The sequence below is a fragment of the Pseudophryne corroboree genome, chromosome 9, assembly GCF_028390025.1.
Source record: "Pseudophryne corroboree isolate aPseCor3 chromosome 9, aPseCor3.hap2, whole genome shotgun sequence".
In the NCBI taxonomy this organism is placed as follows: domain Eukaryota; kingdom Metazoa; phylum Chordata; class Amphibia; order Anura; family Myobatrachidae; genus Pseudophryne; species Pseudophryne corroboree.
In genome coordinates this window covers 76,989,916-77,015,230 of record NC_086452.1, presented here as the reverse complement: position 1 = coordinate 77,015,230, position 25,315 = coordinate 76,989,916, and the positions used below count along the sequence as shown (strand labels likewise).

Here is a 25,315-nt window from a genome sequence, read left to right as displayed (position 1 = left end):
GTATTAATAATGGCATCTAGTGGTACAGAAGTAAAAGAAATATAGACGCACTCCTGCGGGGTTCAGTATGAGCTGGCATTTGGGATGCCAGCGGCAATGCCAACAAGGGTGCGCAGGGTACCCTAACCACCCTCCCCTTCCCCCTAACCCTAACCTCCCCTAAATCGAACTCTGCCCTTGCCGCAGCCTAAACCTAACCCTCCCCCTTAGTGTCTAACCCTAACACTCCCGCCCCCCCTCCCCCCGAGTGTGCCTAAACCTAACGCCCTTTCTTGTACGCTAAACCTAACCCGGCAGTTCATACTTACCTTCTGGATACTGACTGTCGGGTTATTGTTGTTGGGATCCTGAACGCAGGTATTCTGGCGGCTGGAGGGATTCCAGTGTCTGAATTATGGCTGCCGGGATCCTGAACGCACACCCCCCTGCGCATCCAGTGTAGTTAGCCTGACAGATAAATAGCTCCGTGAGCTGAAGGTTGACTCGTGCAAAAAGTTACCATACTAAGGGGTAAATTTACTAAAGCTTCTAAAACAGAGAATTGGCGATGTTGCCCATAGCAACCAATCAGATGCTATCTATCATTTTCTAAAAGGCAATAGAGAAATGATGTATCTGATTAGTTGCTATGGCAACATCACCAATTCACTGTTTTAGAAGCGTTAGTAAATGTACCCCCTACGTGTACAGGGTAAAATAAAACATGGAAGCTATCAGAAGCTTGATTAGAAGCGCCAACTAATATGTTTTACAGGAATAGTCATTTAGGATGATATTTGATATATGCAGTAATCAGCCCTATTTGGAAAAAGGATAGTTTGCTGCGCTAATTATAAGATGAAACGGCTCGGTAATGGGGTTGTGAACACATGCTAATACAGCCCTAGGGCTCAGACTGAGCGCTGTATGTATGTATGTGTTGTTGTTTGATGCAAAATAAAAAATAAAATAAAGATGAAAAATCAGTAGATATATAAAATAAATAAATACAAATAAAATAAGAGGAAGGAATGGAATAGATAGATATAAGTCGCACCATGAATTAATATTTGCTATCTATGCACAGTTACTGATTCAGACCAACAGTCTATGGAATGTATAAGAAATATATTTGGCGTTGCAGTCCAGTGACGGGGGTGGCTGTTCAGAGGCATGGAACTGCTGAGTGTTATGGGAGTGCCGCTGACAATGTACAGAGAGACTTCACGGTTCTCTCCCTACAGAAAGGTGATGGATCTAGCCAGCCAGCTGTTGCAGTGGGATGTATGAATGCATAGGACATACACATTGCTAATGTTTAGATTTAGAAAATATTGAGGGGAAAAAAGAACTCATGCTCTTTCCTGCCATAACAATTGTGTGTGTATGTACATCAGTATATAGACAGCGATTTTGTATCCCTAACTAAGGTTAACACAATATTGCAATCAGCAATGAAATCACTAAGTCCAGATGTTTATAACAGGTCTGAGTATGTGTATCAGTGATTCGTCAGAGTCATATACTTTATTCCTATTATACGGTCATAAGGGACCTTGATGGTGCATTTCAGGATACATGAAAGATGTAGCTGCACAGAGACCTTGTGAATGTTGCATTAGCTGCTTTCTGCCTCGCTGTCCTTTACACAACTCTGTGACGTACACAACAGTCATTTGAGCCTGCAGTTCCTGTGAGTAGGAGATCCTCTCCGCGTCTTATACATGCTTTGATTTTCCCGGATTTCTGGGGTAAATATATTTTAGGATAACTTCACAGATTCCTTTTATTTTTTCCTCCCTGCTAACAGCCCGAGATGCAGACGAGCGAGAGAAGTGGATTCACGCCTTAGAAGAGACCATCTTACGGCACACTTTGCAGATACAGGTAAGGACTCCTTTCTTTTTTTTTTTTTGTCTTTTTAATAAACTTGCATTTAAGTTGTGCCTGACACATAATGACTGGTCTACTCTACCGGACTGTATGGGAGCATGCTCAGGGACTCTCTGAAGAGCAAGCCCACTTACTTAATGAAGGGGACAGGTCCTGGTGATGAGACTTGCTGCTGATTGTGTCATCATGGTCCCACACCCCACCATGAATCAGGGCACTGTGCAATAGGAGTATGGGTCATTGGGTCGACAGTCATTAGGTCGACCACTATTGGTCGACATGCGTTAGGTCAACAGGGTTGCTAGGTCGACATGGTCATTAGGTCGACATGACAAAAGATCGACATGAGATTATTTAAAAAAAATTGGTGTGGTTTTCTCCGTAGAGTGACTGGGAACCCCAATTAGTGCACCGTGCCCCCTCGCATGGCTGCTCTGCTACCGCTGCGCTCGGCACAGGTTACCATTCCCAATTGTAGTCCATGTGGATCGTAAAGTATGAAAGTGCAAAAAAATTGTGAAAAACTCATGTTGACCTAGCAACCCTGTGGACCAATAGTGGTCGACCTAAGTGCTGTGGACCTAATGACTGTATCCCGTGCAATAGGGGACAGGACCAGGATGTAAAATGCAACATAACTCCACGCCCCCTGCATTTGTCCCCTGGTCCTACACTATAGGGTCTCCTGGAAGGGGGGAGGTCCTAAATATTGGCAGGTATGGTTTGCTCAGGTGAATGTAATAATCTGCCTATGCTTTCATGTGCTTGACTATGTACTTTCAGTTGTTCATGTATTTAATAAGAGCTTTGCATACTAGTATTTAGGACCCATCAATGCCGGGTTGGTAACAGTTGAGGCCTGCTGATGTAGGGCTTTTATTCTCTCTCCGTATTTCTCCGATCTCGTCTCTCCCAGTTCTTCCAGTCTCCCTCTATAGGTGAGGTGGGCCCTCATAGGCCCCCCCTCATCGCAACTTTAAAGGTGGAATAAAAGGCCATTACATAATTGATGTGTTGGTATGAGTCTTTATTATAATTATACCTGTCAGCCCAGTAGGGCGCTGAAAACATTGAGCCATGTCAATGGAGTCATATGGACTACCAGGACATCACCATTGGCTGGTCAGAATTACTTCTGCTCTGTCTCACTCAATAGCAAATAGGAATCTGGAATGCTGTGGGGTTTTCCAAGCTGGCAGTGCATCCGTGGTGCATATGCAGCTTGTATTTGTGTATTGAACTGGGTTTATATGCTACATGCTCATTGGCATGGAAGCTGTCTCCGTCACAATATAGGTATCTAGCCATCATACGCTGGGAACGCTATTATGACAGTGCTAGTTGTACAGTAGGCCTCTAAGCACCTATTACACATGGCCTAAATCACCAGGTAGTAAAATAAACGTAGCTCTGTACGTACAGTGAATCTAGTATTGTTCTTCTCAGATGTCACTTGAGTCATTAATGAAGGGCAATTGCAATTTTTACTCCATTTGCTGTAATATCTGCGACTTGTTATATAGAGAAATAATTTTGGTGTTTGGTGTTTTTATCATGGTTCTTCTTTGTACTCCTTTTACTAGTGCCTTTATTTTCTTCCAACTACTGTATATCTCGGTCCAGTGGTGTCTTCTGCTGGGCTGTTGGCAGGCCACCGCTGATGACTAATGCGCTTGTGCAACCAGATGTCTGTTAATAATTCTTCAACTCAGAGGGGAAGCGGCAAAGCCAGAAATGCTTTGCTGGATTCCCATTGCTGGCAATGGGTGCTGTAACACTTCTGCCATCTATAGATGGTCTAAGAGGTACAGTACAGCGACAAGCTAAGCTTACCGTTGTTTGCTAAATACAGAACACGTGTGATAATTCCTCTGGCGAATGCTAAAGGGGTTAGGACTCGTTCGTAAATGGACCCTTTAATCTGCTGGAGAAGAAGGGAAGCTGACACCTCACTAGTTGCAGACATTCTATTTCCACCATCATTACTGGAAATGTTCTGTGCATTGTACCTGATTGGACAACTCTTGTGTGCAATATGCGATAATTATCAGCTCGCGGAGGATACATGTGTGTAGCATCTAAGGTCTGTTTAGGAGGAACTGACCTTATATTAATAAATGAGTGCTCTTTCCTTACAATGGGCCTAATTCAGACCTGATCGCTGGGCTGCTAATTTTGCTGTCCTGCGTTCAGATAGTCGCCGCCAAAGGGCAGTGTATATTCACCCGTGCAAGTGTGCGATCGCATGTGTACACCGTGCTACAAATATCCCTTAGTCCAGTGATGGCTAACCTTGACACTCCTGCTGTTGTTGAACTACACATCCCAGCATGCCCTGCATCTGTTTTAGCATGGCCAAATAGCAAAACTGTAGCAGGGCATGCTGGGATGTGTAGTTCAACAACAGCTGGAGTGTCAAGGTTAGCCATCACTGCCTTAGTCAGCAGACAGCTGCAAATCCTTTCGCACCACACTCACTATGGAATGTTTTTACCAGTGTGTGCAGTGTGTGCGCAGCCCAGGACTTACTCCTATAGTGCGATGAGAACAGGCTGATCGTGTCCGGAGCTGGCGTCACACTCCCTCCCTGAAAACGCTTGCGAACGCCTGTGTTTTCCCTGACACTCCCAGAAAACGGACAGTTACCACCCACAAACGGCCTCTTCATGTCAGTCAGCATGCTAATGGCTGCGCGGTTGACATTTTTCGCACCAGCTTGTCGCTGTTCGGCGATGCCTGTTGTTGTTTGGCTTCGCACGTGCACATACGCATGCACAGTCTGTCGATGATCGCCCGCTGTGCGAAAACGCACAGCAGTGTGCAGGTCTGAATCGAGCCCTATATCCTGTATTGACTTTAGGAAGGCATTATATATTGCTACTTTGTCTATTACCAGACGAGAAGGCTTCTTCCCTACAGGAAGGGCACAGTGTACATAACCTGACGCGGCACAGATTATATGGTCATCTGCAATAGAAAACCTGAAATGTTATTTAGAACACTTAGCTGGAAATAAGCAGCATCAAAGCAAACCGATGACGACGTAGGAGGCCCACGTTGGTGAACATATTAAGATATTTTTATTAGGTCATTTGGGGCTCCATTTAACAATTGCAAATATGCTGCCAGTGTTCTATGTCGCCTTTCCGTCACGGTCTACCCCCTCCTCGGCACCCTCTCTTGACGGGTGGTGAATAATAGAGCTTTAACCAGATGGGGACTCGGCAAAGCCTGCGGATGGAAAGGCTTTGCTTGGTCCCCATTGCCGGCAGTGGGACCTGTACCACTAGTGCTACGAATGCTGCACATATACATAGGTGAGCTTACCACTGTTTGCATAGCACTGTACGGATGTCAGAACCTCTTTTAGTGCCAAATAAAGGTGTTATGACTTGCTCCTATATGGCTGTTTCTGTATCAGATACTCGGGATAATGGGTCTCTGTGCAATGGGCCCTATGTTATTCTCCTATCCAGAATACATAAAAACCTACTGTTGATCCAAAAGTCTGCAATGACCTCCATGCTGCCAAATCTAAAGGCCACTACTCTCTGCTTATTCTTCTTGACCTCTCTGCTGCTTTTGACACTGTGGACCACTCTCTCCTTCTGCAAAATGTTCACTCCCTTGGTCTACGTGATACTACCCTCTCCTGGCTGTCCTCCTACCTCTCTGACAGTTCTTTCTCTGTTTCCTCTCATGACTCCCCCTCCCCCTCACTTCCACTAACTGTAGGTGTACCCCATTGTTCTGTTCTTGGTCCTCTCCTTTTTTTATTTTCTCCCTATACTTCCTCTTTAGGTGAACTCATTAGTTCTTTTGACCTCCAGTATCATCTCTGCTGATACTCAAATCTACATTTCCTCCCCTGACATCTCCCCTGCTCTCCTCATTCGTATTTCCAAATGTCTCTCTGCTATCTCTTCTTGGATGTCCCAGTGCTTTCTTAAACTTTAACATGCTGATCATCTTCCTACACTCCCGCACAACCTCACCTCCTTCAGTTTCATTATCTATTGATGGCACTACTATCTCCTCTAGCCCCCAAGTGCACTGTCTTTGGGTTATCCTTGACTCCTCCCTCTCCTTCAAACCACACATTCAGCATCTCTCACAAACCTGCCGTTTCCATCTCAGAAATATTTCCAGGATCAGACCCTTTCTCACCCAGGATGCTACTAAGACCATTATCCACTCACTGGTCATGTCCAGACTGGGATACTGTAATCTCCTAACTGGCCTCCCTGACAAATGCCTTTCTTAACTCCAGTCTATCCTCAATGCTCAGCCCGGCTCATCTTCCTCACCAAACGCACTACATCCACCTCCCCTCTCCTACTAGCCCTTCACTGGCTTCCCTTCCCTTTCAGAATCCAATTAAAATTTCTCACACTCGCTTACAAAGCCCTCACCCTCTTCCATTTACATCTCTGACCTTATCTCCCTCTACATTCCCACCTGTCCTCTTCGCTCCACTAATGCACGGATTCGTAAGGATTTTTTGCTGAGGGGCCGCGGGCGCATGCACCCACAATTTCTGCGGGGGGCCGCAGAAATTACGTTCGCCTCTGCCTGGCAGAGGTGGTCGCGGGGCGGGAGGGCTCCGTTTTCTGGATGGAAACGGAGCGTTGCAGGGGCGTGCCAGCCCAAACGGAGGGCTGGTACGCGTGAACGGGGGGGTGTCGGGGGTGCGGCGCGCAGCTGCTGCGACAACAAAAATGGCGCCGGGACTCCTGCCGCCGCAGCTAAGTTGCGCCGGCAGGAGTCATCCTTAATTTCTGCTAACAAGCAGAAATTGCGTGCTGTTCGCAATTTCTGCTTGAAGCAGGGAGGGAGGCGCCAGTCAGCATGCTGGGCGGCCTTGCCCAGCGCTGGGCGGCCCCCAGCATGCGTGCTATTGGTTAGCAAATTCTGCTAATTAGCAGAATTTGCTAACCTTACTGAATTAACGCTACGTCCACCCATTCCTACCTTCAAGATTTTTCACGTGCTGCTCCCTTTCTCTGGAATTTTCTACCTCTCCCCCTTAGACTCTCCACCTCTCTTCAAAACTTTAACCAGCGGGCTTTGAAGAACCACCTCTTCAACATATCCAGGCAAATCTCATCCTAACACTCTGTTCCTTGCTCACTGTTTACCCCTTCTGTGTCACCCAGTCTCTCTACTCTTCCCCTTTAGATATCATGAACCCTCATTTGCTTATCCTTCTCTTACTTAAACCTACTTTGACAGCCCCAAACCTCACGGTTTTCTGCCACCCTGATACTTATATCAGTGTCATCTGCGGCTGTAGCTGTGTTTATTTACCCTATACTTGTCCTATTTTGTCTTCAACTGTTAAGGCCCATACACACTTGACGATGCACACGTCGTTAACGACCATCGTTAACGACTTCCCTTGAACTTCCCTTGAACAGCTGAGCAAACGACATGAGCATACACACTACCAACGACCAAAGACCATTCATCGTTGAAGCATCCAAGCTGAACAGTTTATTAAAATAATGAGCTGGGAACAGGGCTGGTGAACAGTGGCTTGGTCGTTGGTCTTTCACACCATACACATTCAACGACGTCTCTGGTCTGTAACGACCATAGTGGAAATTGAGCATACATGCTCCACAGATAAGCGAGGGTCGTTAACGTCCCGCGCATCGGTGGTCGTCGGATGCATACACACTTGACGATATAATGAGCGACGTCGTTGATGAGGGCTGAAATGAACGACGTCGCTCATTTTATCGTCAAGTGTGTATGGGCCTTTAGTCACTGTTTTCCTGTCTTGATTATTTTGTTTATTAACTCTGATATGGGCACATGAGGGAAATGTCAGACAAAGAAAACAGGTAAGAGAAAGCAGAAGGGACACATGGAAGATGTGAACACAGGGTGAATACATCATACAATATGGTTTATATTATACTACATAGTGCTAACAGCATCTAAAATTAATCTCTATCAAAATCCCTAAAACTTCTGGGGTCCTAGAATGACCACTGGCCATTTGATTAAAATTTCCATAGCTTCACTTCTAAATTCCCACTTCAAGCACTGCGTACATCCAAATGAGTGTCAAAAAAATAATGCATTTCCATACTGTGCAATGTGTGCATGTATACCAGAATGTTTAATGCAATGTATACCAGAATGCATGTATACCAGAATGTATAATTGCAAAAAAAAATAAAAAATCATTTTTAGGTTATTTTATTTATGACTATTATCTTTCATCTATATGGCGCCACAAGGGTTCTGCAGCGCTTAACAAAGTACATAAACAATGAGCAAGACAAGAAAACAATGACTTACAGTACAAGACAATGTAGGACAAGTAGAAGGGTGGCAGAAATCGAGGGCTAGGTGCCGTTGTAGGGAGTATGGAGTCGAAAATAAAAGAGGGAATACACATGAGGGGAGAGGGCCCTGTTCGTGAGAGCTTATATTCTAGCGTATTTAATATTAACACTGTCAAAGTCACAGTTGTACTGTTTCATTAGATGTAATACCGGGTACACACTAGACGACATGCAAACATTACGATGTCGCACACGATTTCCCTGGAACTCCCAGACAAACGATATTGTGCGTACACACTGAGCAATTTTACAAATGACCAAACGATATACGGGAGTCGTTAGACACTACCAAATTTTTGGGTTTCAGCCTAATTTAATTTACTCTTTTTCCGCTGGTAGTGTACACTCTGCACGATTTGCTCCTAGTGGTAAGCAAAATTGTCAAAATTGAGTTGCATGTACAGCCGACAGAGGACACCGCTTGCGACCCGCGGGAGCACGCCCCGCTAGCGATATAGTGCGTACACACTGAACGATTCAAACAATTTGTTGTAGCAATTGGTCATTATTGGTAACTTCGTTTAAAATGTTGTCTAGAGCTGATCTAAGTACAGGACTGGACTGGGACCGGTCTAGCTTCTAGTGCCAATCTGGAAACGGCTGGGATACAGGATCGGGCTGGGACTGGTAGTGCTTTTTGTGCCGAGCTGGAACCGGCTCCGATACAGGACTGTGCTGGGACCGGTAGTGCTTTTTCTGCCGGGCTGGAACCGACTGTGATACAGGACAGAGCTGGGACCAGTCTAGCTTCTTGTGCCAAGCTGGAATTGGCTGGATACAGAACCAGGCTGGGACTGGTAGTGCTTCTTGTGGCGAGCTGGAACCAGCTAAGATACAGGACAGGAGTGGCTGGGACCGGTTGTGCTTCTTGTGCCAAGCTGGAACAGAATAGAATACAGGACTGGACTGGGACTGGTAGCTGGACACTAGAACCTCTGTATAAAGGTTGAATCAGGAGCCAAGGGATGTGGCAGGATAAGCTGCATTTCTCTGGTGGCTTATTGCTGCTGTGGATGTCCCCTTTATTCCCCTTGCTGTGCTGTGATTGGAAAGACAGTGCAGGTGACCACATACTATTGCAGCATTGGTTGGTTAAAACGGATTGCATGGAACACCAGCAGAGGATAACAAGGAGCTGCGGGGACAGCGGGCACAGAGAGGACACCGGAACATTTGGAGCCAGCCCTCATTGGGAGAGACCAGCGTGCTGGCCGCGGCTGTCGGCACTTAACAAATTCTGTACAACTTTATTTTTTGATAGTTTTGCTTTAGTGGAATATTCAAAAAATGTAATGAATATACTGTAGATCAAATTAATTAAAATAACCCTTAATTTCGGATCTCTAGAGTAATTTATTCTGGGCCTGATTCAGAGATGGATGATACTGTAGCCACAACTGCATCTTTCTGCTAATGCCACAGCCGATGGCCTTCCTACTAAGATGCCCACCAGCTTCAGCAGTAATCTGCCCACGTGTGCATGAAGAAACACCATCAGTCGCGCCAGTGAACATTGCACCAAGCCTTACAGAGGCGCAGAATCTCCATCTGAACATGGCTGCCGGTGTCAATGCAGCTGTATATCTAATACACAACACTCATTGGGGTAAATCTACCCCAATTTAATATTTCTCATATGTCCTAAAGGATGCTGGGGTCACATCAAGAACCATGGGGTATAGACGGGATCCGCAGGAGACATGGGCACTTTAAGACTTTCAAAGGGGTGTGAACTGGCTCCTCCCTCTATGCCCCTCCTCCAGACTCCAGTTTACAATTGTGCCCAGGGAGACTGGATGCACTCTGAGGAGCTCTACTGAGTTTCTCTGAAAAGACTTATGTTAGGTTTTTTTTATTTTCAGGGAGAACTGCTGGCAACAGTCTCCCTGCTTCGTGGGACTTAGGGGAGAGAAGTCAGACCTACTTCTAGTGAGTTTAAAGGCTCTGCTTCTTGGCTACAGGACACCATTAGCGCCTGAGGGTCTGATCGCTAGGTACGCCTAGATGCTCGTTCCCAGAGCCGGCCGTCACCCCCCTTGCAGAGCCAGAAGTCAGAAGACAGGTGAGTAGAAGAAGCAAAGAAGACTTCAGTGACCGCTTCTGAGGTACCGCACGATCGCGCTGCGCACCATGCTCCCACACACAGCGGCACCACAGGGTGCAGGGCGCAGGGAGGGGGGGGGGGGGGGGACATAGTGCCAGGGCACTGTCCTAACCCCCGCCAGTATAAAAGTTTTGAAAAAATTGCGGGACTGAAGCGCGCCATTATGGGGGCGGAGCTTAGCCCTCACAGCTCACACAGACCAGCGCCATTTTCTCTACACAGGCTGCAGAGACGCTGGTCCTTCCTCTCACTGCTGCATAAGTATCAGGGTGAAAAACGTGGGGGGACAGTAAATTTGGTGCAATATATGTTGGTTATAAAAGCGCTGCAGGTCTGGGGCATTATTTAATGTTTTCAGAACCGTTGGTGAAGCGCCTGGTTGTGAGCTGGCAAACTCCCTCTGTGTCTCTCTGACAGACTTTAGGTGGGAGATCACAAAGCGGATACCGTTTGTGATAACCCGGCGCTGTAATAGTGTGAATCTTTATAAACTAATTGTTTCAGCAGCTAAGCATGAACAACTTGCCAGGTTGCAACATTTAAGAACTGGAGAAAAAAGGGGGAGTATGCTTTGCGCTTGAAACAATGGCCCTCATTCCGAGTTGTTCGCTCGGTATTTTTCATCGCATCGCAGTGAAAATCCGCTTAGTACGCATGCGCAATGTTCGCACTGCGACTGCGCCAAGTAACTTTACTATGTAGAAAGTAATTTTACTCACGGCTTTTTCATCGCTCCGGCGATCGTAATGTGATTGACAGGAAATGGGTGTTACTGGGCGGAAACACGGCGTTTCAGGGGCGTGTGGCTGAAAACGCTACCGTTTCCGGAAAAAACGCAGGAGTGGCCGGGGAAACGGTGGGAGTGCCTGGGCGAACGCTGGGTGTGTTTGTGACGTCAACCAGGAACGACAAGCACTGAAATGATCGCACAGGCAGAGTAAGTCTGAAGCTACTCTGAAACTGCTAAGTAGTTAGTAATCGCAATATTGCGAATACATCGGTCGCAATTTTAAGAAGCTAAGATTCACTCCCAGTAGGCGGCGGCTTAGCGTGTGTAACTCTGCTAAATTCGCCTTGCGACCGATCAACTCGGAATGAGGGCCAATATATCAAAAATAAATGTGCAGTCGGACACAGAAGATTGACTCAGTACAACTTCAGAATAATAATAAAAAACACTTTATATAGTATCGATTGAAGCAGAACATGCAGCATTTAATATAAGTAAAGAATTAATAACAATTATACAATTTATCACATGAACTAAAATAAAAATTAGATTATCATGCAGCATGCAATAAAACAGTTAAAATAACTATTTCAAGTGGTGATAATAAAGAATCAAAACACTGGCGTCCCAGTGTATTGGTTTAAGTTTGTAATTCCCGCAGGGATATTTTACAGTCTCACAGTCTCAGAAGTTATTAAAGTTCTTTAAAGGAAAAGGTGCAATCTGTGATTAATGCTCCCGTGCTGGTTCCTGCGTTGGTATATAGACAGGGTCCTTAATAGATGAAATACACGTGGAGTAATGGTATGTGCTTTATTTCCTGTTATAATAACAGCTGATAGTTGCCGTCTTTCCCAGAATGGTTTTGTTAATTTAAATATAGTAGCAATGTTCAATTATGATGGATTTAGCCGCCGTGAAAAAACTTCTGGAAACAGGTGTTAGGCCCCACAGCGGGGGTCACACGGAACTCACCCGACCGATACACTGCTCACTTGGTGATACCCGCCGTAAGGACCCAGTCCGCAGCTCAGCACAACCGTGACAGCTTTGGTCATAGCCTTCTGCCGCACGCTGGATTCAGGGCCTAACACCTGTTTCCAGAAGTTTTTTCACGGCGGCTAAATCCATCATAATTGAACATTGCTACTATATTTAAATTAACAAAACCATTCTGGGAAAGACGGCAACTATCAGCTGTTATTATAACAGGAAATAAAGCACATACCATTACTCCACGTGTATTTCATCTATTAAGGACCCTGTCTATATACCAACGCAGGAACCAGCACGGGAGCATTAATCACAGATTGCACCTTTTCCTTTAAAGAACTTTAATAACTTCTGAGACTGTGAGACTGTAAAATATCCCTGCGGGAATTACAAACTTAAACCAATACACTGGGACGCCAGTGTTTTGATTCTTTATTATCACCACTTGAAATAGTTATTTTAACTGTTTTATTGCATGCTGCATGATAATCTAATTTTTATTTTAGTTCATGTGATAAATTGTATAATTGTTATTAATTCTTTACTTATATTAAATGCTGCATGTTCTGCTTCAATCGATACTATATAAAGTGTTTTTTATTATTATTCTGAAGTTGTACTGAGTCAATCTTCTGTGTCCGACTGCACATTTATTTTTGATATATTGTTTCAAGCGCAAAGCATACTCCCCCTTTTTTCTCCAGACTTTAGGTGGGTCTGTCCCCTATATGCCCAGTGTGTCTGTGAGTGGTGAATACACGTGTGTCAGCATGTCTGAGGCGGAGTGCTCTTCCAAGGAGGAGGCTGTATTAGGGACACAAACGAGGGAGTGAACCTGTCGGCACCGCCGACTCCTGATTGGGTAAATGTGTTGAATGCTTTGAATGCTAATGTGGCTCTTATTAATAAGAGATTGGATAAATCGGAGTCTCAGAACCAGGCATGGAAGAAATCTGTGGAGGATGTGTTACATTTCCAGACCCCCTCGGGGTCACAAAAAAGATCATTTGCCCAGTTGGCAGACACGAATACCGACACGGACTCTGACTCCAGTGTCAACTATAGTGATACCAGATTAGATCCGAAATTGGCAAAGAGCATTCGGTACATGATTGTGGCGATAAGACGTATTACATATCTCGGAGGACCCTCTTGTTCCTGACAAAAGGGTCTGTATGTATAAGGGGAAGAAGCCTGAGGTAACGTTTCCGCCTCCTCATGAACTGAACACCCTATTTGAAAAGGTTTGAGAAAATCCTGACAAAAAGTTTCGGATTCCCAGAAGGATTCCGGTGGCGTATCCGTTTCCCTCTGGGGATAGGGAAAAGTGGGAGTCACCACCCATTGTGGACAAGGCTCTATCATGGCTGTCCAAAAAGGTGGCTCTTCCGTCCCCTGACACTGCAGCCTCAAAGGATCCGGCGGATCGTAAGCAGGAAACTACATTGAAATCCATTTATGTCACCACAGGTATGCTGCTCAGGCCAGCCATTGCATCTGCGTGGGTGAGTAGTGCTATCGAAAAAATGGGCAGATTACTTGTCATCTGATATAGATACCCTGTATAGGGATAGCATTCTCTTGACACTAGGTCATATATCGGGGACGCTGCAGCATACCTAAAGGAAGCTGCAAGGGATATTGGCCTTTTGGGTGCAAAGGCCAATGCCATGGCAGTCTCAGCTAGACGAGCATTGTGGATTCATCAATGGAATGCTGATGCCGACTCTAAGAAAAATATGGAGTCTCTGCAGTATAAAGGTGGTGTCTTGTTTGGTGACGGCCGTGCCGATTTGGTATCTACGGCTACCGCGGGTAAGTCGTCATTTTTACCTTATGTTCCTGCACAACAAAAGAAAACACACCACTATCAGATGCAGTCCTTTCGGCCCAATAAATACAAGAAAGGCAGAGGTTCTTCCTTCCTTGCTACTAGAGGAAGGGGGAAAGGAAAAAAGTCACCGGCAGTGGCAGGTTCCCAGGAGCAAAAGTCCTCCCCGGCTTCTGCCAAATCCACTGCATGACGCTGGGATTCCTCTGCTGGAGTCCGCACCGGTGGGGGCGCGTCTCAAACTCTTCAGTCAGTTCTGGGTTCGTTCGGCCCTGGACCCATGGGTTTTGGAAATAGTATCCCAGGGGTACAAACTCGAGTTTCAAGACGTTCCCCCTCGCCGATTTTTCAAATCGGCCTTACCAGCTTCTCTTCCGGACAGGGAGGTTGTACGCGACGCAATACAAAAGTTGTGTCTAAATCAGGTCATTATCAAGGTTCCCCCATCACAACAGGGAGAAGGATTTTATTCGAGCCTGTTTGTGGTCCCGAAGCCGGACGGCTCGGTCAGACCAATCCTGAATCAAAAATCCCTCAATTTCTACCTAAGAAAATTCAAATTCAAGATGGAATCTCTCCGGGTGGTGATCTCCACTCTGGAGGAGGGGGATTTTATGGTGTCGGTAGACATAAAGGATGCCTACTTGCACGTTCCCATTTATCCTCCGCATCAGGCTGAGGTTTGCAGTTCAGGATTGTCATTACCAATTTCAGACTTTGCCGTTTGGTCTGTACACGGCTCCAAGGGCTTTCACCAAGGTAATGGCGGAAATAATGGTGCTCCCGTGCAAGCAGGGAGTCACAATTATCCCGTACTTGGACGATCTCCTGATAAAGGCGAGATCCAGGGACCAGTTACTGCAGAACATTACGCTCTCCCTGACAGTTCTGCAACAACATGGTTGGCTCCTAAACTTGCCGAAATCACAGTTGGTGCCGACAACGCGGCTGTCGTTTTTGGGAATGATTCTGGACACAGAATTACAGAGTTTTTCTTCCAGTGGAAAAAGCTCTGGAAATTCAGAACCTGGTCAAACAAATTCTGAAACCGACAAGTGTCAGTCCATCAATGCACTCTGTTACTGGGGAAAATGGTGGCGGCCTACGAGGCCATTCCGTTTGGCAGATTCCATGCCAGAGTGTTTCAGTGGGACCTGTTGGACAAGTGGTCCGGATCCCACATGCACATGCACCAAAGAATAATCCTGTCTTCCAAGACCAGAATCTCACTCCTGTGGTGGCTGAACAGCTCTCACCTCCTAGAGGGGCGCAGGTTCGGGATCCAGGACTGGATCCTGGTAATCACGGATGCGAGTCTCCGAGGCTGGGGGGTAGTCACACAGGGGGAAAACTTCCAGGGAAGATGGTCAAGCCAAGAAACTTGTCTACACATAAACGTTCTGAAGTTAAGGGCCATTTACAACGGCCTTCTTCAAGCGGAACATCTTCTGCGCAATCTGCCCGTCCTGATTCAATTGGACAATATAACAGCAGTAGCGTACATAAACCGCCAGGGTGGAACAAAAAGCAGAGCGGCGATGGCAGAGGCCACAAAAGTTCTCCCTTGGGCGGAAAGACATACAAGCGCTCTGTCAGTGATCTTCATTCCAGGAGTGGACAACTGGGAAGCAGACTTCCTCAGCAGACACGATCTCCATCCAGGGGAGTGGGGTCTTCATCAAGAGGTCTTCACAGAAGTGACAAGTCGTTGGGGAATTCCTCAAATAGACATGATGGCGTCTCGTCTCAACAAGAAACTGCAGAGATATTGTTCCAGGTCGAGGGACCCTCAAGCAATAGCAGTGGACACACTAGTGACACCATGGGTGTTTCAGTCGGTGTATGTATTCCCTCCGCTTCCTCTCATTCCAAAAGTGATAAAGATCATAAGAAGAACAAAGGTTCAGGCGATCCTCATTGTTCCAGATTGGCCAAGGAGGGCTTGGTATCCAGATCTTCAGGAATTACTCATCGGAGATCCCTGGCCTCTTCCTCTACGAAAGGATCTGTTACAGCAGGGGCCGTGCGTGTATCAAGACTTACCGCGGCTACGTTTGACGGCTTGGTGGTTGAGCGCCGAATCTTAGCCCGAAAGGGTATCCCCTGTGAAGTCATTCCCACACTTCTTCAGGCTAGAAAAGGGGTAACGTCTAAACATTACCACCATATTTGGAGGAAATAAGGGTCTTGGTGTGAATCCAAGAAGGCTCCTACGGAAGAGTTTCACTTAGGACGGTTTCTCCATTTTCTAGAAGCAGGTGTGGATGCGGGCTTAAAGTTGGGCTCAAGTAAAGTACAAATTTCAATCTTATCGGTTTTCTTTCAAAAACAGTTGGCCTCCCTTCCAGAAGTTCAGACTTTCGTGAAAGGCGTTTTGCACATCCAACCTCCCTTTGTGCCCCCAGTGGCTCCATGGGATCTTACCGTGGTGTTGCAGTTCCTTCAATCACATTGGTTTGAACCCTTGCAGAAGGTAGAGTTGAAATTCGTCACTTGGAAAGTGGTCATGTTTTTGGCCTTGGCAACCGCAAGGCGGGTGTCTGAGTTAGCGGCTTTGTCTCACAAGAGCCCTTATTTGATTTTCCATGAGGATAGAGCGGAGTTGAGGACTCGTCAGCAATTTCTGCCAAAAGTGGTTTTATCATTCCACATGAACCAACCTATTGTGGTGCCAGTGGCTACTGACGCCTTAGTGGAATCGAAGTCTCTCGATGTAGTCAGAGCTTTGAAAATTTATGTCGCCAGAACGGCTCAGATTAGGAAAACAGAGGCTCTGTTTATCCTGTTTGCTCCCAACAAGATTGGGGCTCCTGCTTCCAAGCAGACTATTGCGTGCTGGATCTGTAATATGATTCAGCATGCCCATTCTACGGCTGGATTACCATTACCGAATTCGGTGAAGGCCCATTCTACCAGGAAAGTGGGTTCGTCCTGGGCGGCTGCCCGGGGGGTCTCGGCATATCAACTTTGCCGAGCAGCTACTTGGTCGGGTTCAAATACCTTTGCGAAGTTTTACAAGTTTGATACCCTGGCCGAGGAAGACCTCATGTTTGGTCAATCGGTGCTGCAGAGTCGTTCGCACTCTCCCGCCCGTTCTAGAGCTTTGGTATAACCCCATGGTTCTTGATGTGACCCCATCATCCTCTAGGACGTATGAGAAAATAGGATTTTAATACCTACCAGTAAATCCTTTTCTCTTAGTCCGTAGAGGATGCTGGGCGCCCGTCCCAGTTCGTACTGTATCTGCAGTTATTAGTTGTGGTTACCCACATGTTGTGTTACGTTTATAGTCAGCCTGTTGCTGATGTTGTTCATGCTGTTGACTTGCGTTGTGTTGAATGCCATGTTATACGGCGTGCTTGAGGTGTGAGCTGGTATGTATCTCACCTTAGTTAAAAAAATGAAATCCTTTCCTCGAAGTGTCCGTCTCCCTGGGCACAGTTCCTATAACTGGAGTCTGGAGAAGGGGCATAGAGGGAGGAGCCAGTTCACACCCATTCAAAGTCTTAAAGTGCCCATGTCTCCTGCGGATCCCGTCTATACCCCATGGTTCTTGATGTGACCCCAGCATCCTCTACGGACTAAGAGAAAAGGATTTACCGGTAGGTATTAAAATCCTATTTACCCCAACGCAGTTTTTTAGAACTGGTGATGTTGCCCATACCAAACAATCAGATTCTTCTTAACATTTATCTAGCTGCTTCTAGAACAGAGGTTCTCAAACTCGGTCCTCGGGAGCCCACACAGTGCATGTTTTGCAGGTAACCCAGCAGGTGCACAGGTGTATTAATTACTCACTGACACATTTTAAAAGGTCCACAGGTGGAGCTAATTATTTCACTTGCGATTCTGTGAGGAGACCTGCAAAACATGCACTGTGTGGGCCCCCGAGGACCGAGTTTGAGAACCTCTGTTCTAGAAGATAATAAATAAAATCTGATTGGTTGCTATGGGCAACATCACCAGTTCTTTATTTTTAAACTTTATTTTAAGTGAGCATACCATATTTCGGCAAAAGAATCCGTATCTATAGTAGCTATGGTCGGTGCAGGCAGAAGACAGTGCATCTCCAGGGACGTAGCCAAGGTCAGGGCAGGCAGCAGACAGTGCATCTCCAGGGACGTGGTCGAGGCAGGCGGCAGACGTACCAGGTGAACAGGTAGTCTTGCAATTCATTGGGTCGTCATGTAGGTCGTCGTCGTCTGATGATGATATAGGATCTGCTTTCATTGGCACATTGATAAGTGATAAGTGTCACCCTATTTAGGGCAAACACATTAAAGATTTTCAAAAAGGCTGTGGTCCGTGGCAGGAATCTGCTCCTTGAAAGCATTGCTGTGGGACACAGGATTTTGTTGTTTTTCAGCTACATGGAATAGATCCCACCGTGCCTGCTGCGTGGCTTGCGCAGCGAGCTCTCAAGGGGACTCGTAGCGCTCACCCTGCTGCCGGCATTCTGGCGGGGCGGGATGCCGCTGTCAGGATACGGACAGCCGGCATCCAGTCTGCCAGGAATACATATGTATTCCCTGTCTAGCATTGCTGCCTGTCTCCTAGCAACCATCATTGACTCACCTAGGAGGAGTTGTGCCTGCGGTAGCCAATCAGGACAATGTCTCAGCATGCGCTGCATTGTTTGTGCTAATCCTTTAGGCCCCTGCAGCAAATGGATACACACCATTTTCCTAATTTTCTCATTTTGGCTCTGTAAGCCACCACAATTGATTTGAAATTACACAATTGAGATTCAATTGAAGTGTAGGCTTTCAGTTTTAATTCAAGAATATTGTATGAAACGTTTAGGAATTGCAACCATTTTTATACATGGGCCCCTGTTTTTTAGAGGCTTATATGTAATTGGACACTAAATAATCGGAAATAAAATGTTCATATTTAATACTTTTGTCGAGAATCCTTAACAAGCAATACCTGCTTAAAGTCTTGAACCCATGGACATCACCAAATGCTGGGTTTCCTCCTTTGGTATGCTTTGCCAGGCCTTTACTGCAGACGCCTTCCGTTGTGTTTGTTTATGGCTCTTTCTGCCTTTAGTGTTGTCTTCAGCAAGTGAAATGCATGCTGGATCGTGGTGAGATCAGGTGACTCGGCCGCTGCATAATATTCTGCTTCTTTGTCTTAAACATCTCCTGGGCACCTTTTGCAATATGGAGGCGTCTATAAAAAGTTGACTCCTCCTACTGCAGTAGGGATCCGACCTGCGTCCTAGTACACAGGCATCGAATTGCTGATCCACGGGGGCATGCATGCCGCCAGCCGCAGAAGGCAGGTAATCTGCGTCCAGTGATTGAGATCCTGGTCTCCTCCCTCCCTCTTCACTAATGGAGTCCTCACCGCGCCCCCCCCCCACACACACATACTGAAACAGCATCTCAGACTGTCACTCACGGACAATATTTTGTCGGACTGCGTCCTACATCGCAGGTCCGTTTGTTTGCGCAGAATGGGTCCTGCACATCAGTACTTTGCTATATATAAATTATTGCGCAGGGAGCCACTGAGCCCGCAATGGGCTTGGTTGCGCTTGCCCCCACCCGCCGGCAGTCTAAACACTGGGATCCCAGCATCGGTGTGGTTACCGGATACCGCCTGTCACCCATACCCAACCCGGATGAACTGCTCTCACAGCCTGTGCTTATAGGGCTGGGTTTCATACCTGTGAATAGTCTTAATGGGCGTGCATGTGGCTGTACCCCCGGCGCTTTCAGTGTGGCCGGCGCACTGCAGCGTAGGTAGAGCATACTTACTTAATTTGCTACTTCACTAGGCCCCGCACCTGACATGGCAAAATGCGGCGAATTGCGGATTATTTAGCCCTACATCCTCTACAGGCTGCTGCAAATACCGGGTATAATCTCCTTATCCTGCTTGCTTCACTAGGAAACGGGTGGGATGCAATAGATCTGACTAAACTTCCGTGGGTGCTGGGGACTACCCAAAAAATTGTGAGTCTCCTGTAATTTTCAGGAGTATAGGCCGGTATGGGGTAGAGTCATGGGTTCTGTGTGCATAACCGGAACGGGATGCGTTTCATTTGCCGGCTTTTGGGATCCCGCTGGTTAGGATACCGGCACCGGAATTCCGGCGCAGCAGGGCTATTCCCACTTGTGGGTGTCCACGGCACCCATACAGTGGGAATAGTCTGTGGCAAGCGCAGCGAGCCCGCAAGGAGATTCTTAGCGCTCGCCCCGCTGACGGCGTTCTGGTGGGCGGGATGCTGCTGTCGGGATATGGACAGCCGGTAAAGCATACTGAATCCACCAGGAGCACTCAGAGTGCGGGGGGATGTGTGACTTGCATTTTACCTACGGGTTCTTCCAATCTCTGTCAGACTGCCACTCCCCCACGGAAAGCAGGCTTCCTGTGCAGGCGTCATTATGTTTGAAAGTGAATAAATGAACATGGCATTTAACAATTTAAAAAAAGGACAAAACAATGTGTGCCCCCAAGTCGCAAAGGGTCATGTCTGTAATTGTTTTTATCAATACGAGAGTTGTAGTCACTGAGTTCAGGAGGTATGACCGCTGTAGTGGGTCACACACGGATTGTCGTTTGCTATCATTTGTATATTAAGCCTTGGCCACTGTCACCCTCCTTAGTGCTTCTGATTTAGCTTGCTTTATTTCATTATGAAGGTATGCAGGTAACAATAGACAGTGATTCGCCCAGCGCATTACCCCTGCTGTGTACAATGGAGTTAATGTGTCTGAAAGTGTATCTGATAGACTGAGCCTGATGTGAATCAGACCTGGCAAGTTCCCCAGTGTATTGCTAACCCGTACACAGGGTCATGTGACAATGAGAAGCCAATGAGCACAGGCCTTTTTGCTATGTAGTCTGCACTCAGCCAATAGACTGTCAGTATGGGGTGAGCAGCTGCTGGTCGGTGGGAGAGCAGAGGAAGTAGCTGGATGCTTTCATGCTTTCAGTTTGTAAGTGAAAAGCAAGCATGTCGCTCCTGAGGACTGTCCTGTTGTCTGTGCTCAGGGCAGTGTAATCACAATGGCCGTGGAGGGATGCAGCAGTGTAAGTAATGCCAGACGTCATTGTCCTCTCATTGTTATTATGTCAGCTGGGAACAGTAAGGCAGAAACATGGTTTCTCTGTGTGCAGTGATTGCTATACGTTTTTTGTTCCACAGGGGCACGGGACACAGTATCTAAAGTGCTTCCAGCACGTATAATACAATTTGTACTTAGGGGATGGGACGTGGGGGGTATTTATTTAGGTAAAGGGGTGTTATTCAAATGCGGGGTACTTAGACCATTTTCTTTCTTCTGTGTTCTCCTGCACGGTATGTTATAAAGGGCTCTCATGTTGGGGAAAGGGCTTTACACCAGCCGCGGAGAGTTACAGCATTACAGTGGATTGCAGATCTCACTTTTAACTGTATTTGCCATAGGTTTTGTTTTGTCTCGCGTCAGAATCCAGATTCTGCCAGGTTTCAGCTAGGGAACCATTATTCTACAGCAGGAGTTTTCCGCACTGGGATGTGTAGTTCCACAGCCGCTGTACGGCCGCATGGTGAATACGCCTCTTCTAGAATACATTGTTTGTTTTCCTGTGGATATGTTTAGATTAGTTTACTATATAAGAATTTAGTGTAAAACTTGTTTTCCTGTCATGCCTGTTTGGTTATAGTTGGCAGGAAAGGTTTATATGAGGACAAGCTATATGAAATCGTACAGGAATTCCTATGTTTTCGCCTTGTGTAGTGAATGACGTGTAGATACAGATGTGTCCTAATACACCCAGCCTCAATACGCCATATGGCATGATAATACGCCCGCCGCAACTGAGCCCCGCCAAGCGGAGTAATGACCTTTTCTTATTTGCGTCGCAGGCGCTGCAAAACACCACTCAGTCTACTATGGACACTGGGCTGTGACATAAACAGCGCAGGAATTAAGGTGCATACACACTAGGCGATGTGCTCGATGAGCGACGTTGCCTAGTGTTTCCCCTCCCGGGCTGAGCCAACCGACGGCGGGCATACACACCGTGAAATATCATTAATGATCTCGCGCAGTGACGTCATACCACAACCGTCCGGAGCGTGCAGTTTTGGACGATGAGTCCAAATTGAGTTGCATGCACGGCCGACACGAGGGTCGTTAACGACCTGTGGGGCCGCGCATTGCTCGGCGGCGGCATCCACGCTTAGCGATAAAGTAAACGTCGTCACCCTGGAAGGGTCAAAATGAGTGACGTTTACTTTATCGCTAAGTGTGTACCCACCTTAAGTTTTAAACACAGAAGAAGCACAATGGAACTTAGTGTCTCCGCTGTATCATAGAACTTGGTACACAGATACAGACTCAGTCGCACATAGATGTACAAATCTCCTGCCACAATAAATCAGTGCAATGTAGCAATATAGTTTTGTCACTTCCAGTTGTTTTATTTGTGCGATTGAGACACTCAGCGCGGCTAATACCCCTTTTCCACTAGCTAAAAAAACACGGGTAAATGCACGGGGTGCACTTTTACCCGTGTTTTTTGCTAGTGGAAAAGGGTCCCTCTGCAAAAAGCCGGATCAAGTGACCCGGGAATCCTACCCGGGTAGCTACCTAGGTAGGACATGGGAATGATCCGGGTAGGGTTGTAGTGTAAACGAAAGCCATGTCGATGCGACACTGCTCCCGTTTACACTGTATGGAAGGGCAGCGTTGGGAGATCATGTGATCTACCAGCGTCGCCCTTGCCGCGTCACCAGAGCGTCACCAACCCAGCAATATGCCGGGGGCTCTGATGCGGGTCGCAACCAAGTAGCTCCTGTGTCAGGCTCCCGACTGCGACCCACATCAGTAGTGGAAAAGTGGTATAAGTCTCCCGGGGCCTGGGGTGCAGAGAGATGCTGTTTGTGGCAGCTGAAGCTATAGTATATGAGGACACATCTGTAGTGATAGTATCGGTTTTGAGCAATGGATTTTATACATCATGGTCTTGTGTAATATCTGAACTGCAGTCACGGGATTGAGAAAGGGGAAGTGGGTCTGTATTAATCCATTCTTTACGTTTTGTCTCATCTGGAGATATACTGACTTAATTCACCGGCTGTATAATGTGCTTTCAGTGTGACATGAACCACATACTTTATGCTGCTAATTATAAACATCAGGCTCCAGTCTGTGTAACTAAACAGTGATACAAACAATCTATAGTCATTTTTGAAACCAAAATCCCTGCAGGCATCATTGTTACTCATACGTCTCATGAGTTCATCTTATCCAACCAGCCAATATACAGATATATTTGTAATGTATATAAACCTTTTCATTTGTACATACAGTAGGAGCAGATTGTTTTTAATTGTTTGTTAAGTGATTGTTGTTATGAATATTTTGTTAAAAACACTATTTTGACAAGTAGCCGTGGGGTCTACCCCGCGACTAATTGCCGGCAATAATCTCCGCTGCGCAGGGAAAGGCTATTCAATTAAATATCCTTTTTCCTGCACTGAAAAATTGTGATTCATGCGCGTAAACCCACCGATTCCACATAAACTGGTCATTATTTGTGGTAGTGGTGGTGGTGTTGGGGGGGGGGGGGAAGGGTCGAGAGCAACTAGTTTTTGTGTTTTTTTTTTTTACATGGACTTTACCTCAGTCCATCTGCGGGGCTCGTGCACGGGACTGTCGGGACTCGTACGTGGGGTAGACCCCACTAATTGAATAGGACTGGCGCCAGCAAGTAATTGAATTCCCCCCTTGGTGTACCCTGTTGTATGCAATGACAGGTTAGTAGTTTTGTGTATATTTCTGTAGATTTCCATGTTTGTCTGCTTTCTTGAGTAACCCTGTGAAGGGAAGCACTGGATCACCTGGTTCGCTAAACAGGATATGGAAAAGTACACAATAAGATTCCTCCCTGTGCTTTAAAACACAGTGATTTCAGTATTCTGTATGGCACTACATGAGTTAGAAATCCTGTGCCATAACGCAGGAATGTAATGGTTAATGTGATCTGCACTTATAATAACAGCCAGAGCAATCTGTTTGTTTGTTTATTATTATTATTATTATTATTATTATTATTATCTTTAATTTATATGGCGCCACAAGGGTTCCGCAGCGCCCAATTACAGAGTACATAAACAAATAATCAAACCGGAGAACAGCAACTTACAGTTGATAACAGTATAGGACAAGTACAGGGTAAATAAACATAGCTACATCAGCAGATGACACTGGAATAAGTATCAGGTGGCAGAAGACTGATGGAATTGGTGCAGTGGAAGATTATTAAAGTAAGAAAGGATAAGCACATGAGGGAAGAGGGCCCTGCTCGTGAGAGCTTACATTCTAAAGGGGAGGGGTAGACAGACAGGGGTGACACAGATGGGGTACATAGAGAGCGTAGAACAGAGGGTTAGGATGAGATTTGGCTGGGTTTGGTGAAGAAGTGGGTCTTGAGAGCCCGTTTGAAGTTTTGTAGAGAGGTGGAGAGTCTGAGGGGGAGAGGTAGGGAATTCCAAAGAAGTGGTGCAGCACGTGAAAAATCTTGGAGGTAGGAGTGGGAGGAAGTAATCCGTAGGCAGGAGAGTCGGCGTGAATTAGTAGAGCGAAGAGGCCGGGTGGGAGTGTAAAGGGAGATAAGGTCAGAGATGTAGATGGGAGAGGAGTGGGTGAGGGCTTTGTAAGCGAGTGTGAGAAGCTTGAAATGGATTCTGAAAGGGAAGGGGAGCCAGTGAAGGTCTAGTAAGAGAGGAGAGGTGGACGTAGTGCGTTTGGTGAGGAAGATGAGCCGGGCAGCAGCATTGAGGATAGATTGGAGTGGAGAGAGGTATTTGTCAGGAATGCCAGTCAGGAGGAGATTACAGTAGTCCAGCCTGGAGATGACCAGTGAGTGGATAAGAGTCTTAGTAGCATCCTGGGTCAGAAAGGGTCTGATCCTGGAAATATTTTTTAGATGAAAATGGCAGGTTTGTGAGTGGTGCTGAATGTGTGGTTTGAAGGAGAGGAAGGAGTCAAGGATTACTCCAAGACAGCGCACTTGGGGGCTAGAGGAGATAGTAGTGCCATCAATAGATAATGAGATTGTAGGAGGTGAGGTTATACGGGAGGGAGGGAAGATGATCAGCTCGGTCTTAGACATGTTAAGTTTAAGAAAGCGCTGGGACATCCAGGAAGAGGTAGCAGAGACACAGTTGGAGATACGAGTGAGGAGAGCAGGGGAGAGGTCTGGAGAGGAAAGATAGATTTGGGTGTCATCAGCATAGAGATGATATTGGAAACCAAAAGAACTAATGAGCTTACCTAGTGAGAACGTATAGAGAGAGAAGAGAAGAGGACCAAGGACAGAACCTTGGGGTACACCTACAGATAGTGGAAGTGAGGGGGAGGTGGAGTCATGAGAGGAGACAGAGAAAGAACGGTCAGAAAGGTAGGAGGACAGCCAAGAGAGGGTTT

At 46.5% G+C, this 25,315-nt stretch overlaps 1 protein-coding gene across 4 annotated transcripts in view; it reads left to right on the top strand.

Annotated features, from left to right (window-relative positions):
- The window catches only part of OSBPL9 (oxysterol binding protein like 9), a 274,510-nt gene that overhangs the window by 82,900 nt on the left and 166,295 nt on the right, over positions 1–25,315 (top strand). For 3 of the 4 annotated variants that reach the window (XM_063939546.1, XM_063939545.1, XM_063939548.1), the window contains one exon: positions 1,790–1,866. In XM_063939546.1, coding sequence (XP_063795616.1) covers positions 1,790–1,866 — 77 coding nt within the window. Of the gene's footprint in view, positions 1–1,789; positions 1,867–20,778; positions 20,931–25,315 lie in introns of those variants that run through there. The other variant, XM_063939547.1, reaches the window with a different exon arrangement.